Source organism: Pteropus medius, unplaced genomic scaffold (assembly GCF_902729225.1).
Source record: "Pteropus medius unplaced genomic scaffold, Ma_sr-lr_union100, whole genome shotgun sequence".
Lineage (NCBI taxonomy): Eukaryota > Metazoa > Chordata > Mammalia > Chiroptera > Pteropodidae > Pteropus > Pteropus medius.
The window spans coordinates 4,322,705-4,341,845 of record NW_024349803.1 but is presented as its reverse complement, the minus strand read 5'-3'; the positions used below and the strand labels follow the sequence as shown (position 1 = coordinate 4,341,845).

The window sequence follows — 19,141 nt, the reverse complement described above, 5'->3', positions numbered from 1 at the left end:
GCTGTGGACATTAAAAAAGAGAAAAGGGTCTTTTCATCTGGATCCCCAAAACTGTACTCTAGCTGGGGTGGCTCCAAGTCCTGGAGAGAGCCCACAAGACAAGACTAATCTAGTACCTGCGTACTGACAGAGTCTTAAGTGTGGATAGATTGATTATGAAGAAAATCATAGCAGCTACTGTTTGAGCATTTATTCTGAGTCAGAAAATACATATAAGGTGCCCTGAGTACAGTGCCTCATTTAAATCTCGAAAGTGCCCTAAGAGATCAGTCCAATCATCGTCCCTACTTTATTAAGGAGACCAAGGTTCATAAAGGTTAAATACATTGCCCAAGGTCACACAGCTACCAAGGGTGGAGTCAAGACTCCAGAGCCTTCATTCTAACCTTCTATCAACCACCACCTGCTGGGGCTACAAACTCCTGACAAAGGTACTGACCAAGCTAAGTTCAGTCTCACTTCTCCACCCAATAAAGGCCACTGCTAACTACATCTGGATGGGTCGGGGTTTTCAGGGAGAAAAGATGTCAGCCACCAAGAGAGCACGATGTTCCCTCCACAGAGTTGGGGGCTGGGGCGGAGGGGCGGCACTGTGAGAGCCAAGCTCGTTCACAGTCAGGAGCCAGGGGAGCAGAGAGTGGAGTCTGGAAGCTGATCCTGAACGCTTTCTGAGCTTAACCTCTCCTACACCCCAACGCTGTTTCCTCACCTGCTCTTGGACCCTACTTACAAGGGAGTGAGGAGGCTGAATGAGACACAGGGAAGCCAGAGGCAGTCAAAATTCCCCCATCTACCAAAACCACACACCCATTCAGGGCACAGGCCGCAGGGACTTGATTTCCCCACTTCCTTCTTAATGCCTTTAGCACTTGAAATCGCCCAAAGGGATTCTCTGGTTTACTCAGGAATGAGTGGGCTCCATTTGCATGCACCTCCCAGGGCTTGATGGGGACAACTATGGAACGACAGAGGCTTCCAGAAACGCCTGCACACTGGGGCATGAGATGGAAGACAGCAGTGCCCCACTTCCTGCTAAAGTGGATCAGAAACTCACCAGCCTGGGTGAAGCAGAGGCTGACCTGCGTGAGGTCAGCAACGGCCCTCCTGCCCACGTCCACGTGGCACAGCGGACCACGGAGGAACGGAAGCACCCTCGGAAATACGGGGAGGCCGGCCTTCTGCCGGCCTGGTGCTCTGGCTGGACAGAGCACCCCCCGCCCAAGGAAACATCCCTGCTACACGCTCAGTGCCCACTGGTGGGAAGCCCACATCTTTTTTTTTTTTTTTAATTGAACATAATAGAGTTTTGTCCGTGCCTCTTTATGGTGAATGTTGTATGTGCTACTGAAAAGAACCCAATCCCCCAGCTAGAAGCTTATGAAGAAAAGTCCCAGATCTCCTTTCCAAGCCATCCAAGGAAGATCAAAAACCTTTGAGAGCGTGATCAGAACCACTGCTGGCCTCAGGGAGGAAGGGATGTCCAGGGTAAACATCAAAGCAGACAATGGACAGGTCATCTGTTCTCAGTTTTATCTGAGCTCCAGTTTTCTGTCTGGATTCTGGGCAATTCCAGGGACTGGCAGTTGCCAGAGGGACTGAGACTTTCAATTCTGAAACTTTCCTGTCCTTCCGCGCCCCTTTCAAACTGTCGCCGTATGAGGTTAAACTGAAGAGTGGCCAGAGACGGGCACTACCATTTTGCCCCGAGGATGTTCTGGACCAGCGGTTTAATCAGAAGCATTTTCTAGAGAGAATTCCATTAAGCCCATTTAGTTTCTTGATCATTTTTTATATCCAGTGCTTCTAATTTTTTTCACTTTTAATTAGTCAAAATTATTTTCATTACAATCAGTTCTTTTCTATTTCAAATCAATTTGAGCCACTAAATAGTTTTATTCACATCAAACTTTACTAATTATAGCTTGTGCCATGGAGTTTTTCATTATTTCTATTAAATTCAATTTTCCTGGATCAATTTTTCACAGATCTAAAATTTGTTGAACATATGGGACATCAATTCTTACTCAGTCCCAAACATTACTACGTACAGCTTCAGCCATTATCAGTTAATATATTGAATTGTATAATATAAAACAGACTAAATGATCTAAAATGTTAAATAAAAGATCCACGGTGTACATTTCTCCATGGAGAAATATGAGAAAACACTGAGCAGTTGTAACAGATATAATATAGGGCCCACAGCTATGTCAGTGGACAGGCCGCGGAGCTCTTAAATGCATTGTAATGTTGGACGACTCTCAAGGGATTCGAAAAAAACATCAAGGTCAAAGAGTTTTGCTCTGTCCTGAGGGTAAAGATGAGATATTTAAAAACAAAAATTAAAAAGCGATTATCTGTTTCCAAATAACACAGCCAGACATGAGGGATGGGGATGAAAAGGTCAAGGGGAAATACAATTGGCCCTGGGTTAGTAAAGGCAGAAGCTGGATGAAGAGTACATGGGGCTCTATTATACTATCCTGTTTTGTATATATTTGAAATTTCTGCAATAAAAAGGAAAAAGGAAAAAAATTAGCATTTGCAATTACCTATTTATGATTCTCTAGAACTGCACTGTCTAATACAGGAGCCACTGGCTCACATGTGGCTATTTACGATTACAATGAATTACAATTAAATCAGTTAAAATTTCAGTTTCTCAGTCGTTCCAGCCACATCTCAAGTGCTCAATAGCCACATGTGGCGAGTGGCTCCCACACTGGAGAGCGCAGACGCAGAGCATTTCCAGCACCATAGGAAGAGCTACTGCACATGGCTGGCCTGGATATCATGCACACACTGAAATAAAGGCTGGTAAAAGGGTCTCCGCTATCATGCATAATCTCTGGTCTGTGTCTATCAAAACGGCATCATCATTCCTGCTTTATATTACAGTCATACATTTAAAAACTCATAATAAAGGAAGCTTGAGGGCACCTTATGGTGAAATCTTGAGTGTGGGAAAGTCCTAGACATCTAATAAGGCGCATGACCCAGTTTCCAGCAGAATGATCACCACTCCACACGGTCATCCATGGCCTCGGCCTGACCAGAGGTGCGTCTGACTCAAGGTTGCAGTTGAGGGCTTCAGGGGAGGTTCTTCCAGGATCAAATCCTCCTTTGCTGCTCTTCTATGCTAGGCATCCACCTGCAACTCACCCCTGGACACAGCATGCACACCCAAACTATACCAAACGGCTTCCTATTCCATGAACGTGGCACTTGTTCTTCAGTCTAGGTTGGTTGGCACCCTTTGCTCAAAAACTTGAGTGCTGCATGCAATGGGGCTCAAGGCGATGGAAATAATGTAGACCAATCATTTTACAGACGACATTCTAGAACCTAACCAGTAAAATGGTCAACTCAAAGGGACAGAGTCTGGGTATCCACCAACCCCAATCCAGACTACCTTCTCTCATGCCCTGCCAGCCACACATCCTCCCCAGCAGCAGATCCCCTCACTCTCTGTGCCCCATCTCAACTCGGCAGGGCTCTGTCTTCCTCTCTGTGAGTCCATTCACATGTATTTGTCTCTGCCTCAGCCCCTACACTGTCATTCCCAGGACACAGGAAGCATCAGTGTGTCCCTATCTCAAGGTCAGAAAGACACACTCCCCAATCAGGGAAGCCATTTCATTCTTCCCTGAGATACACAAAGCAGGACCAGCCACGACAGGTGGCCTGATCATCACCAAACGTTTTGAAGTAGAGTGCGGTGCTTTATGTGAGGGTAGGGGAGAACTGGAATACTGAACACGGTAAGAACCCACGTGCTCTGTAATTATGCCTCATGACAGTCCTTCACAGCTAATGAGTAGCTGCTGGTTTCCCACAAGGAAGACACAACATAGGAGCAGAGAGGTGAGTGTATAAAGAAGTGGGATGCCAGAGCTGGGAACAGCATCTCCCTCCCTTCAGCCACAACCACAGCCAGGGAGGGAGCCAAGGACCGGAAGGTATCAGACTTTTGGCAGGGCATACCCCCAGCAAAGCTCTGATCTCCTTCTCTCATCTCCTATTTTTCTCCTTCCTTTCCAGTGGAGGAGCCAAGTGGCCGGTTGGCCCTCATCTCTGGTTCTGCCTCTGTAGACATAGTCCTCTCTCTACCCGGGGACGACGAGCAGAGCTGCCAACGTGTCCAGGGACCACTAGCCAGAGAGATGGCCCCACCAGGACCACGTGGACAAACAGTTTCCCTCGCAGCTCTCCAACCCCCCAAAGACTCAGCTCTTAAAACACCACAGTGCCAACAAAAGAAACATTCCAGTGCTCTGCACAGAACCAGCATTGACTGACCGGGACAGCTGGCCACTGCGAGGCCATGCACTGCATCCAAGGAATTGGATATATTCAGGGCACCAACAATGATCATTGTCTTGGGTCTACAACCCTGAACAAGTCACTGGTTTTCTCAGATTGGAATGCCAAGGCCTCTGTTAACTCCCAAGAAGCCTCAGCTTCCATCAGAAGACACATAATGACAGCAGGACTTACAAGGCCACATTCTGGAATGCAGTGTCCAGCTTCATCGTGTGCAAACAGTCCATCAGCCAGCGAGTTAACCACCAGACTATTTTGCTTTTGCTATCATCTTTATCGTATATGTTTGCAAATTTTCCATGATAAAAGTTTACAAAATTGCTTCTTGATGCACTTCTTAATCAGTTATCACTTTGCTATTTATCTACTACATAGCTCTTTCCTTAAACTCAAAACTGGGTCACTGGATTGAGCAATAGCATAATATGAGGGGTAAGGGAAGGTCTGCACTATTTATCAAATCAAAACAGAACAGCTGTTTCCAGTCAAATGCTTTAAACCAACCATAAGAAAATACATTTTTTAAATAGCTGGAGAACTTTGAAAAAAGACCGGTTACTAGATGATAGAAAAAAGAACTATTAATTTTGTTAAGTGCAAAAATATGATCTTTTAGAGATTTTTATCTGTTAGTGGTAAATAAGTATTTATGGATGAAGTGATGATATTGGGGAACAGTTTTAAAATAAGAAAAAGTGGGGTAGGGTAGAAAAAACGTGATTGGCAAAATGTTAACGATTGCTGGCACCGGTTATTCTCTACTTTTGTGTGCACTTGAAACATTTCATAATAAAAAGTGGTAAAGAAATGTTTTTTTCAGTCTTTGGCTCATCAGTTATCACTTTTGCTATGTCCTGCCACATAATTACAAAGCTCAAGAGAATGCTACTCACTAAAAGATTAGGGAGACCAAAGATAATTGTCAAAGGTGGCCCTCGCTAAAGGAAAAATTAAGCTCAATAAATAAAACAAAACAAGAAAATGCCTGTAGGATTGCCACTGAAGAGTAGAGAGTCAAAATGTGAGCCAAGCAGGAGACAGGCTTACTAGACTGGCAGGCCCCCTACCCCTCCACGCCCATCTTGCCCACATGCAATCAGTAAATAAGACACCTTGAAAATGTGGGGGTCCAACACTGGCCCCCAACATCCTGCTAGTGATCAAACCACTCCAACTGTCCAGAAGTTCTCATCTCTAGTCTCTTCTGCTTTGATTTAAAGCACTCAGATCTTTCTCTGTCCCTGACAAAGTGTACACACGTACGTACGTACACACGCATACACGTACATTACATACGCACACACACACACTTACTTACAACGACAAAGCATATATCACCACAAAGCACTTTCGAGGACAGCAGAAACCAAACTGCAGGCACCGTGCCCCTTCCTGCACCCACACTTCTCCTGCCCCAAGGGAGGGAGGATAAAAGGAAGAGGTAGGGGTTTTTATTAAGTCTGTACCAGGTATTCGCCTATGGAATCTAGCCTGCGGCCCTGCTGGCAAGTATTGTTGTACCCATTTTACATCCAAAGAAACTGAGGTTAAGGCACTGGCACAAGGTCATAAGCTGGAAAGGGCACTGAGACTTGAACTCAGGCCCCTTGACTCCTGGAGAGGAAAAGCACAACACAGGGCCCTGTATTATTCCACTTCTCCAATGACAATGCTTACGAGATTGATTCTCCAGGTTCTTGAGAATCCAGAGAACTCAACAGGCACCCTCAGTTCAATAAATTATCTCCACGACACCTTCTGCACACTCACTTTGCCGAACCTTCTGGCCAAGACATTCTCTCTGTAGAGCATCCGAAGGCTTGATAAGCCCTGACCAACGACCCCCACCCCGCCCCCGCCCCCCTCAGCTCAAGGAACAACAGGCTCTAAGGAAACCTCGGCAGATTTTTCCAGCATCAGTTCTTACCTGGACTATTTGTAAAAGCTTTGTAACAGGCCTTCCAGCTTCCAGTCTCACATGGCCAATTTAAACTCCACATGGCAAAAATTTAGTGTCACACAACCACATTTGAGACACCTGGTAACCTTTTAAAGTACGTCCCCTAACACTCCCCCCACGCCCAACAAAACTGAACCACAGCCCAGGTTCCCACTTCCCATCCACCCTGTGAGGCCCAACCACTCGCTATTCCTTCAACACTCCCCCATCTTGTATGCGCCATTCCCTCTGCCAGCAACACGCATCCTCTCCCTCCTCCCCACCTAGGGAACTCCTACTCATCCTTTAAAACCCATCTCAAATACTCCGCCTTCTGTGAATTCCTTTTTCACTACAGCATGCTGACTCATTTGTCGAGCAATCATATCTTCTTTCTTACGACACTTCATAGACCAGAAATAAGTTCCAGTCATCCCTCAGCCTCTTCTTAGGAGTGAACAGTCCTGCTCTTCTAGGACTTACTCGTTTCCCTCTTTTCTGAACTCCCACTGATAAATTTCCCAGCGATTGATAGAGAACTCATCCAAAGGCCACCTTGCACAGCCCAACAGCAATTGAGCACATCAGAGTCTGCAAAACAAAAGCTTCTTAAGGGCAAGAACTGTAGTTTATACTTTATCACCCACAACACCAAGAGCAGAGATAATACACATGGCCATCCAAAGCCATTCTCCCAGGTACTTGTGTTATCTTCACCATCCCCGGCTCCTATACACCATTTTGCAAAGGAAGGCCCTGATCATGCTCTGCTGACATAGGAGGACTAATTAACACAGTCTGTGGAGGACTGGGTCACGAGCCACCCACTATTCCTCAAACAGTAGTGTCCCCAACACCTTCCAATCACATTCAGACCATTAAGAATCTAAGGTTATGAGGACAACCAATGTCAGAGAGAAAAAGAACTAAGCATGTCACAGGGAGGCTAACTGTGGATCCTGAGAAAAGGGGCAGCCAGAGCATCCATCCGTCCTTGCCACCTGCCCACTCAGCTGGACATGTCACATGCCAAGTTTTCACAAGCTAATCCTCTGCTCTGCTGGTCTCCATCTGGGGACTGCTTTTTAACACCATTAAAACAAATGGGTTCAAAGTCATTAACGTTCCTCGTGCCTCTGAAACAAGAAATACTCAGGAGAAATAATGGCTGTCAATAGGCCCTTCCCTGCCAGGCTAGGATCCACAAAAGGAGCTTCTCAATCAGGGAGCTTCCTTATATTGGCTGGGACTGGTCTACCACTGGCCAACGCCTCGCACAACTGCTTGGCTTCACTCCCAAGAGGCTGCCATTAACAGAGGCAGAGGACACACCCAATCTACACGAAGTGACTTCAGTTCACACTGACTCATTCTGCAACCTGGAATGGATGGTTGGGAAGAGGATTCTCAACACTTTCCCCACTTGGCCCATAAGCCTGGGAGAGACCAATAAAGGAGGTGTGAAGGGAGATCAGAGAGGAAAGAGAACAGCTGGACAACTCAACCCTAGGACCGCCGACATGATGAGAGACACCTGGACAGTCCCCCAGGCCCAGAACCCTCCAAGGCGGTGCTACAGCAAAAAAGGTCCAGTATCCACAGCTTCTCCTTTCTGCGTAGTGCAGGGAGTTGCTGTGATCTTTTTAAAGCACCATCACCCCTACCAACCTTGGGAGCCTTATACGAGCAGGAACTGTGCTACTGAATGTTTTAATTCCCAAAACCTAGCCTAGTGGCTAGCACACTGTACATTTTGAAGAAATATGTGTTTAATTAAGGTACTCCTAGAAAACAAATGATAAGCCACAAACAACTCCCTGCGGCCAATCATTTTAATGCACCTCATTAATTTTTTCTTCTGTGGTTCACAGAATCAGATCTCTCTCTGGGTGCATTTATCCTTGGAAATGCCTGTTTATGTGATGAGAAAACTCACCTGAATAATGACCTAACTATGTAGACTAGATCATGCAGTGTGAGTGCCATTCTCTCCAGATCTGAATAATTTTCCCTTCCACTCTCCCTCACCAAATCCAGGCTGAATGATACATAACCCAGGTCTCTAATATATGTGGAAAAACACTCTGAAAACTGCCCAACATATGAACATATTAACGCCACATCTCTTGAATTATTTTACTATTCACTTGGTCTTCGTAGCAAGATTGAAAAGTCCTCGAAGGCAGTGACCATGTTTTGTACATCTGTGAGTCCCCACCGCCAGGATGGTGAGGAATCTGCACTTGGATATGTGCTACTCCAAGGCCTTCATCATCCAAGGGGACCTTGGCTGCCCGCCTCCCACCTTCTCCGGGTTTCGGACTTCCCTGGGTCATTCGTTGCCAAGGACACTTAAGCACAACCAAAGGAGCAACCAGTTCACTGATGTGTCCTCTCCCCACTTCCAACCCATCTTTGGCTTCTAGGTCAATATGACTTAGCTTAATTTTAACTACCACCTGCAAGAAGATCTCAAAAAAAATTCAAGGTCAGGGGAATGTAGATGAAAAGGAAGGCTCAACATGAATAAGAGCACAGCATCCCTCCCTGCCTGGCAGAGTATATGAAGAAGCCAGATCTGTTGCAATGCAACTGCAAAGATGTCAACATGGCTGAAGCCAGCAGACCCTGGCCAGAGCAGGCTGTCAGAAAGACTAATAGGGCCTCTAAGAGCACATGCATCCAGAAGCCCCTCTGATCACTGGAGCCATTGCCACTTCAAGCCACTGCAGGATCTCTGAAAAAGAGAGAGATGGCCATGTAACAGGGCCAGGGCAGCAGCAGGGCCCGTGGCCTAGGGAGGCAAGGTTGGCACTAGCTGGCATGGCAAGGGCTCTCCATGTGAGCCAGGGCTCTTGGCAAATGCCCTCCTTTCCACCTGGTACTGCCAAGCAAAGTGGGTCTGAGGACTCAGCCTCTCCTAGCTCTAAGGGATCAGGAACGAATTGCAGCCAATGGAACTAAGAAAAAGGATAAGATACCCATATGGAAGAATCCAAACACCCCAGGGCTGAGAAGATTATGTCTAAGCCTCTGTATAACTCCCTCAATGCCAAGCTTTCCTCCTTTCCTTAAGCATTCATTTCACCTTTGCTAGGCGTCATGCATGTTAAAACCTGCAAAGGATAAAGTACAATTTCTACCTTCAAGGAGCTCAGATTCCACAGTGGGGTCTTTAGCCCCAGGTGTAGAGGTGAAAACACAGACTTGGGACTTCGGGTGCCTGAGTCAGATCCCAGTCCGGCCACTCACTAGCTGATTGACTCAAGGATTTTATTTTGCTACTCTGTGCCTGAGTATCTTCATCCGCAAAATGCAGATGACAACAGATGCTACCTCATGGAATTGCTTTGAGAAGTGAGTTACCACAGATAAAGTGCTTAGAACAGGCGTACAGTACGCAGAATAGTATCAGCTGTTAGATAAGCAAGCATTATGGAGTATTAGTTCATAGTTATTAACCCACAGAATGTGGATAACCTTTAAAAGGAGCTGATGAATACCTTGAAATCATGTTTATAATTTATGCCCCCGTGCTCCTGCTACATGGCCATCTCTCTCTTTTTCAGAGATCCTGCAGTGGTTTTCAGAGGATGACATCCATAACTTTTGTCAAATTCTCAAAGAGGCAAAGTTGAAGGAAAGCTCAGTGAGCAAGGGGGCTGCAGAGTCTGTAGAAGTTACACTAACCTGTGTCTTCATTTTAATCAGTCCAAGGATGAAAGCTAAATAATGCTAATAGAACTTCCTGCAATAATGGAAATAAATGTTCTCTATGGGCGCAGTCCTAAAATAGTAGCCATCGGCCACATGTGGTGACTGAGCATTTGAAATGTGGCTGGTGACACTGAAGAACTGAACTTTTAGTTTTATTTAACTGTATTATAATTTATATTTAAGCAGTCACATGTGGCTGATGGCCACAGTTCTGAACGTCATAGAGCGAGTCAGTCTGGGGAGGAAAATATCATAAAGAGAACAGAATATTCAGTGATCCAAAACGTTCCACGATGAACTCAGAAGTGAGTCCAACAACAAGATGTACTCAGCAATTTTAAGTATGGCAGGGGCGGGGGAAGGGCACACACTGGGCCACAGCACAGAAAAAGTGCAGATGCCAAAGGATGAGAGGGGCTGGGCCAGACTTTGCTTGACCTAGAGACAGAAGAAGTGCTGTATGAGTCAGGGTTCTCCAGAGAAACAGAACCCAAAGGATGCATATATAAAAAGAGATTTTAAGAAATCAGCTCAAGTGATTATCAAGGTTGGCAAGTCCAGATTCTGCAGGGAGGGTCAGCAGGCTGGAAATCTAGAGAAGAGCCAATGCTGCAGTTCAAGTCCAAAAGCAACATGTCTGCTACACAAGTCCCTCTTGCTCAGGGGAAGGTCAGCCTTCTGTTCTATTCAGGCCTTCAACTGACTGAATGAGGCTCACCCACATTAAGGAATCCACCGATTTAAATGTGAATCTCATCCAATAAATATCCTCACAGGAACATTCAAAATAACATTGGACCACATACCTGGGCACTGTGGTCCAGCCCCAGCTGACCCATAAAATTAACCATCGCATGCAGCACTCAAGTTTTTGAGCAAGATTATCAGTAAAACTGATTTTGGCAGACTCGGTTGGGAGGCAGAAGGGAGAAGTGAAGAGGAGGCACTAGAAAGCAGGAATGTTAACTGAAAGGCTATTTCAATACTCCAGGCAAAACAGGAGGGCTTGCACCAAAGAGTGGCAATGGGAAATGAGTCATTTAATTAGCATTTGTTAAAAGAAAGTAGGAGTGGATTCTGTGACAAAACACACACACTTATACCTCTATGAGAAGCTAGCGTTTCCTCATAGTTCTCCAACACAATATAAGGGAAAGGAAGTTTTCCACACCCCATAAAAGGAGGGAAGTAATGTAGCAAAGAGATATGGGGTTTACTATGTTTCTCTACTCCAAGAAGTCCCATGCCTGTTCTGTGGGGCACATAGGCACACCTCTCTTTCCAACCCAGAATCTTTCTAGAAGACAGATAAACCACAGACACAGCAGAGTTGTTCAGCTGCCTCCCAATGTACATTCTCCCCTTCATCATTAGAAGCAATGCTGCTAGTTAAAATATCCCAAGCCAAGCCTCCCTTGCATCTACCCATAACGATGCAACTCAGTTCTGGCAATGAAACAGGAACCGTGTGTTGTTTGAGACTTCCAAGTAGACTCTTTAAAGTAGAAGGGGCATATATCCCTTCCCCTCCCTCTTTTTCTGAAATACAGATGCGATGGCTGGAGCTCTTGGAGCTATCTTGGGCCATGTGGTGACTTTGAAGATAAGTCTAAGATACCAGGATAGAGCAGTAATAGGACATTGGTTCTGAGATGACCATGGAGTCACAATACCAACCTAGACTGCCTACTTCAGGTCTTCTTTTAGGTGAGAGAAGGTATCCTTGTCTGTTCAGACCATTGCTTTTGAGTCCTCTATGACTTGCGACTAAACGCAATTCCTAGTTGATACAAGATGAGGCCATGATATTGTGTACAAAGCAATGTGATTTTCATTTGCATATTTTCAAAACTTCATGTGCAAAACTTTGCTTATTTTCTTACAGACTTAGGTGTTGGGACGAGGCCAGACAGAAGAGGAACACACAGGGACCAGTACGGTGCCTCACACCCCATGATCTCCTTCCAATAGCTGCTCTCAGAAGAGCACACTCCAGCTGCCTTTGACCACCTTGGTGGAGGGCCCGGATCAGTGTGAAAACAGACCTCCCAGTTTTCTCTGTATAAAGAGAACCTTCCCTCCTTTGGCCTGAGCCTGAGATCAAGAAATTTAAAAGATTTTGACAGACATGACTTTTAGAAATAAAAAAGGCCCAGCACCTTCTCTGCAGTGTGGTGCTTTGCCAAAGGGCTAGGAATACACTTGAGGCAGGATATAAACTGATGAACAAATGGTATCTTTTTCTTCCATTTAAACCACTTCTTAAAAAAAGTGAAAAATACTAAGTGAAGCTTCCTAACCAAAGCTGATGGTTGTTTCACTGAAGCACTACTGACCCTTTGCAATAAGAGAATGTAAGCTCTCTAGTGCCTAAAAAAGTTTCAAATAAAAAATGAATAAACAAACAAATAAATGATCATACTAAGAAAGGCACTCTAGAATGAGGAAAAGGAGGAAGCTGGAAGGGGGCTAATGCCAGGCAGCATCTGGAAAAGTCAATGGAAAGAACAGCTGAGGAACCTACATTCTGGAAGATTCTCCAGAAGAGGCCCATTTGATGTGGCCTCTCATGGAGCCCTCCAGAATTCTGCCCGAAGCTGACCAGCTCTCCACAATTAAGCTATTGAGGGTCAGGGGGAGACAGGAAAAAACTTAGACTGGGCTACTTATCCTAGAAACCCCATTTCTTCCTAGAAAAGCCAGGCTTAGAAATCCCTAGAACAGTGAAGTGGGTATGCTGAGTCCTTGTCAGTTGTACTGGACACTCCCATATATGAATTCACTCGAAACCCACCTGAGGCAGCAAGCTAAGGAATGGCAAAGCTGGGACCAGAATCCTCCACAGTTCCACATGCTAAGAATTCAGGAACCCTGAGAAGGGGCAGGTGACTCCAAAACTACTTTCCTCATTCAGCGGATGACTAACCACCACAACTTCCATCGTAGGGCTACCAGATTTGGCAGATAAAAATACAGGACTCCCAGTTAAATCTGAATTTCAGGTAAACAATTTTTTTTAGTTAAGTATGTCCCAAATATTGCATGGGGCAGAGCTATACTTTTAAAAAATGATCTGAAATTCAAATTTAACTGAGTGGCCTGTATTCTGCCTGCCGACCATACTTCTGGCTTAAACTCCACAAGGACCTTCTACCACACAGAAATGAAAACTCTGTCTGTGGCCTGGATTTCTAGGTATTTTCCTCTTGGTGTAATGGGTGTGGTTCCCATCACACACATGTCAAGAAGCTCCTGTTATGTGATAGACCCCAAGATGGGAATCAGCAGCCCCACCAGGCTAGAAGCATTGTATCCCAGGCCATGGGAATTTTTTAAAGCAAAACTACTTGAACGTCCAGAGACCATAAATCTCTGAGCCATAATGGTCATTTACTCTTCAGTGTGACTAAGTCCATCAGACCCTTAAGGGTAGATTTTCATGGAGAAGAGGGGGAGAATATGACGTCATGCTGGGAGGGCTGGGGGAGGAGTGGAAGAGAAAAGGAGGAAAACGGGGTGGGCAAAGGGGATCCCCGGGGTGAGAAAAGAGAACAGAAAGGTAAGCCAAAAGTGCTCAAGAGAAAAGTCACCATTTGGCCAGGGACCAAATCTTGTTGCCTGGCAACATAAAAAGGCCTACGCATGTTGACAAAACTGGTAGCTTAAATACATCCCCTACTCTGATTTTCTTCAGCTGAGAAATCAGTCACTTGCCACTCCTTTCCAGGAAATGCTGGTGGCTTTCAGAGAGGGAAGGAAGAGGGTGATTTGTGTCAACACAAGAATTTTATCAAAAATAGTTAGAGAGAAGACAACAAAAAGAAACAACCAAGGAACCTCATGGCTTTAGATACAGCACAGAACACATCCAGCTTCTCCTGTAACCACTAAACTGCGGTGACAAACCACAGCTGTTGGCTTCAGGCAGCAGCATGTCGTCCACCAAGCAGCACTTACCGAGAATCAGCTACGCCTCGGTAAAAGGCGAAAAGGGAACTGTGCCTGACAAAGCTCCCAACTGACAAGGTAATGGTGGGTGGCACCTCTGGCTTAATATTCCCTGACTGAGCCCCTGCTTGCAACTAGCCCTGCATTCCTGGCTTCCTGTCACCTGCCAGGCAGGTAAGGGTCAAATGCAAGTGGCCCGTTGCACCACCAAGACAGAAAACCTTAAGATCAGCAAGACTTCCTGTTCCAGCCCCAGCAGAGGACTCGAGAGTGGAGGCAGAGCCAGCCAAGCAGGAGGTGCAGTGAAACCAAAGGGCAGGGGGCTTCTAACTGAAGACTCAAGACCTACTCTACATTATGAGCCTTCAACATGAGTCAGAAGCTGCCACTCTCAACATGGATCCCATCTTGATTCAAGATCATAGCCTTCTAAAACGCAGCTGCTTCTTCCCCAGAATCTCTTACCAAGAGTGTAAGGCAGGACACAGTCTCATAGGCCAGGGAGAGCTAACAGTCCATGCTCCCTTCTAGCCATAAATCACCAGGAACTCTGCTTTGCGACAGGTGCCCCATCACTCAGCTGTTTGCCCTTACTGTGAGCTGCCGGGATGACGCAGTTCCCAGGAACTGGCCTGTGGCCACCCAGTGGGAACATGATCAGGGCCACTGGGATGGACGTCACTGACCCGACTTCCTGACCTGAGTTCCACACTGAGAACTGCCACCCAGGCAGGAAAGTGGCTGAGAGGAAAAGAGAGTGATCGGGAAGAAGGGAGGCATGACGAAGTTACACTGAAGTTCCAGGAGAACTAGCGTAGAGCAACCTGAGAAGTTTCAAAGGGCCCCAAATTACTTGGAACAAGAGAGCCTCACGGATACCCCAGGGCAGAAAAGGCAGGGAACTAACTGCATAGATGAACTCAAAATCTTCCTTTAGCCCAACAAGTCAATTATTTCTCTTACCCATTCCCCTATGATGTGTCAGTATGTAGTTCGGGCTTTCCAACAGTCGTTAAATGCCTACGTGCCAAGCACCAGGCAGGAGCCAGAACCAGGCAGATGCAAGTTCAAACCTCTGCTCCTCTCCTCACGAGGTCTGTGACGTGGGCACATTACCTTTACCTCCCTGAGCCTCAGTCATTATCCCCTCTGTAAGCGTACGATAATACCACCTTGCCCTCTGCTGTGAGGACTCGATAACATACAGAAAGGACCTCGTACTACAGGCCTGAGCACCTAGTAGATCAGTAATTGAGGATGTGGGGAGCCCTCAAAATAACTCAACTTCTCTAAGCCTGTTTCCTCTTCTGCAAAAAACTACCTCACTCATGTATGTAAAGCACTTAAGAAAGTGCTTGGTACACAAAGTGTGTTAAAGTTACTTCCCCCCTCCTCTTCCCCTGCATCCTTAATCTCTGACTCAGTTCTCTCCACACACTTTCCTCCAGTAAACTGTCACCTCCATATCACTGACTCCCAACCCCTCACGGCCCATTTGCCCTACAGTCTTGCTGATAAAATTCCCACAAAGGCACCCAGCCACTAATTTAACCTTCGAGAAAGTAAATTCAACACCTCCTCCCAAAGCTGGATCTCCACTCTCTTTCCACTTCCTACTGGTCATTCCGGCTCTTCAGGTCCCTCTGACTCATTCTCGGCAGCTGTCTAACCACTGAGTCTGCTCAAGTCTCTCTTCGTATTCTCTCAGATTAGGTCACAACACCAGGAAGGTTTATGTAAAGGCCCAAGTAATGGTCTCTGGGCTCCAAGACTAGTTTCCTCATCTGTAATATGGGGACGAAAAGGGAAGATAAACGACATCCCCCTACACAGAACAGTACACATGGTGCCTAATGCAGAGATCTCAAAAGATGGTGCTGCTATGGATGTCAGGACACGACACTGGTCATCAATGCCTAATCGACTTCTCAAATACGACATAAGCCCCATATGCCAAGAGCCCACTGTGGCTGCTTTGCAGCTTCTCAACCCAGTCTGGAAACCAGGCCAAGGCTGCCAGGTGCTCCTCTGTCGACCACATCGTTCCTTCCCTATCTGTCCCCTTCAGCGTGCCTAAGGCTCTCTTTCTACACACTTACTTATATCCACACTGCATTCCTTCTCTGATCTCAGCTGTTCTGTCCTTTCTACCCAGATGCTCTCCTGTGCTCTAAGGATCAGGTGTGCCTTTGTCCCCAGGACACACACACACACACACACACACACACACACACACACACTCTCACAACCAGAGTGACCTCACTCCTCCGGCTTCTTCCGCACCGTGTCCACACCCACACCACGTGGTTCATTCAGCTCTCTAACAAACAAGCCTTCCCACAGGGCTCTTCATTGGGTGAGTACAGTAAATTCTTATCGGTCACGGATTCCATATTTGCAAATTTGCCTACTTTATTTGTAACCCCAAAATCAGTATTTATGGTGCTTTCAGGGTCATTCCTGGACCCACACTCAGTAACAAAAACGTTGAGTCACTCGCCGTGCACATTCCCAGCTGAGGTCTAACAAGGTGACACTCTGCCTTCTTTCAGCTCCTATACTGTAAACGACTGTCCATCTCACAGTCTGTTTAGTGCCGCATTTTTTACATTTTTGTGCTTTTTTGTTGGTGATTCGGTTGTTTAAATTGGCCCCCAAGCTTTGTGCTGAAGTGCTGTCCAGTGTTCCTAAGCCCAAGAAGGCTGTGATGTGCTTTACATTGAAAAATAGTTTTCGATAAGTGTCACTTAGATAAGGCATGAGTCATGGTGCTGCTGGCGGTGAGTTCAATGGGAATGAATCAACAATATGGTACATCCAGAAAAAGGAAGAGGAAATTTGCAGATCCATATTAGAGGTCACTCCAGTAAATGCTAAAATAAAGTCTACGGGTGCACGACGAACTATGGAAAAGTGGCTAAATTTGTGGACTCTATTTGGCATCAATGCGGGAGAGGTCACAACCAATTAAAAAAGTGTAGTGGGCAATACTGTGCGAGGCTGAAAGCCAAAGAAATTTGCAGTTACGTCGCCCAGGGTCAGAAAAATATTTAACCCTTCTTGGTTAGTGGTTTATTATAAAGCAATAATGTACGCATGAGCCAAAGAACGAAGGCAGTCTTTAGAAACTTTTGATTTAAAAAAAGGATTCTCTTCTGGAGCCTCTAGAAGGAATGTAGTCCTGCCGACACTTTAATATTAGGACTTCGGACCTTTGGAACTATAAGAGAATAAATCTATGTTGCTTTAAGCCAAAAAAATAAATAAAAATGAAATACATAATTATTTGTAAAAAAAATACATATATTAAGGTGTCTTTAAAGAGAAACACACATAAAACAAGATTACGTATGGATCAGTTGATGAAAATGCGACCGACCAGAGGCTCTCAGGAACTTGACCTTGTATTCCCACTAGGAGCAATGCCTCGGTAGAATGCCTCATTAATTCAGTGTCCATGGTAACGTCAGAGAACATAGCCATCCTGAGTAATGATGATGTACTGTAATTACCTACACCTTAAAACCACCTTGCTTATGTATGTAGATGGCACTCCTGGAACATACACAGCACATTTTATGCTCCACAATGGCCAGGTCAGACAAAGGGGAGATGCTCAGGAAATACTCTGAAACACACTTTTTTATCTGCCAATCCACCGGCCCACTGTGACGCTTCCATAGTCTCACTCCATTTTCCAAATGGAGGAGGGAAAAACCCACCCTTTCATCCAGATCAGGAACAAAGATTCTACATTTGCCCCAAACACACCATCTCACACACTTTTAAAAGTCTGCTAAGAGGGGAATGTCAGCTCCAGAGTCAGGGTCTCAGTTCTGTTCCTGACAAGTGGCTAAAACAGTGTCTGACAATTAGAAAAAAACGAAGTAAATATTCATTGAATAAAATAATAAATTAGAAGGAAAAAAATCCCTAGACAAGTAAAGAGAGTAATTACTCACACTTGACATATCCTTGAGTTTATGTCCTGGGCCTCTCATTCTCCACTTAAAGAAGGTCTTCTGTTAACAATGTCTGGAATTTTCCCGACAAAGGAATGCTACAGCACTCTGCTTAACATAGGAATTCAGGAGATTGAATGCATTTGACCTGTTTCATTTCTTGGGAAACATGACTCCCCAACCATTCGAGGCCCTCTCACATCATCTGCTTGTGCTTAGAGGGCTTTGGAGCAGTCAGACAGTATGTCAGCTATTTCCTCCTCATCCTCTGGCACGTTTTATCCTCAACAAGCAACTCAGCATGTACTCGACCTGCCTGGGGTCACCCTTCTGTCCTCATAGTCTCTACATCTTCCATACTCTCTCCCAACCAGCAAAGGTCTGTTCTTCCTATCCACAGGTTTTTGTGGTGGTGGTGGTTGTTTTTGTTTTTGTTTTTTTTAAGATAGCAGATTCAACATAAAGATACAATATCTGACAAAAACTATGTCTGGAATAAGAATAACTTACATTCTTTTTCTTCGATCCAAATTCTTTGCATGTACTCATTTAATACTATGGTAATTTGCAAAAAAATGGCTATAATACTTTACAGGTAGTTTATTTTTTCCCGCCTCTTGAATTTGGACTGGCTATGTGACTTACTCTACCCAATGGGCAAATGCGATGCAAAAAGAGGCTTGAAAAGGACTTGACCTTTTGTTCTTGGAATCCAAACACCATGTGAGGAAGCCCATACAAACTGCTGGATGAGACGCACGTGATCCAGTCACCCCTGACACCTCAGCTGACAATCAACCAACTTCTTGAGGAATAAAACCATCTAAGATCAGCCAGACTCCACCCAACTCACCAACTGATTGCATATATGCATAAGATCAGCCACAACTAAAATGAGAAAAACTGCCCAGAAAAATCATAAGCTAAATAAGTGCTTTAAGCCACTAAGTTTGGAGTGGTTTGTTTCACGGCAAAAGCTAAGTGATACACAACTCCATTTTACAGATGAAGAAATTGAGGTGCAGAGATTAACCTGCTGAGGTCTCGCAGCTATTAAGTGGTGAGTTGGAATTAAAACACAGGCAGTATTAAAAAAAAAAAACCAGAAAAACCACACTGGCAGTCCGGCCCCAGAGGCTAAGCTTTACTAGTTGTCCACAGCTGAGTCATTCTACAAATTTCAAATGTTTCCCCAATCACCTACTTCCCTAACGGAGGTTAAATATATAGAACATGAACTCACATGGCCCCA

General features: G+C 45.3%; 1 protein-coding gene across 2 annotated transcripts in view; it reads right to left on the bottom strand.

The window, feature by feature from the left end:
* Nucleotides 1-19,141, bottom strand: part of SH3BP5 (SH3 domain binding protein 5) — a 62,938-nt gene that overhangs the window by 15,507 nt on the left and 28,290 nt on the right. Inside the window, exon 1 of one of the 2 annotated variants that reach the window (XM_039837100.1) lies at nucleotides 17,890-17,908. The exons of the other annotated variant lie outside the window; for it this stretch is intronic. Coding sequence (XP_039693034.1) covers nucleotides 17,890-17,898 — 9 coding nt within the window. The 5' untranslated portion in view covers nucleotides 17,899-17,908. Of the gene's footprint in view, nucleotides 1-17,889; nucleotides 17,909-19,141 lie in introns of those variants that run through there. 2 annotated transcript variants of the gene reach the window in all.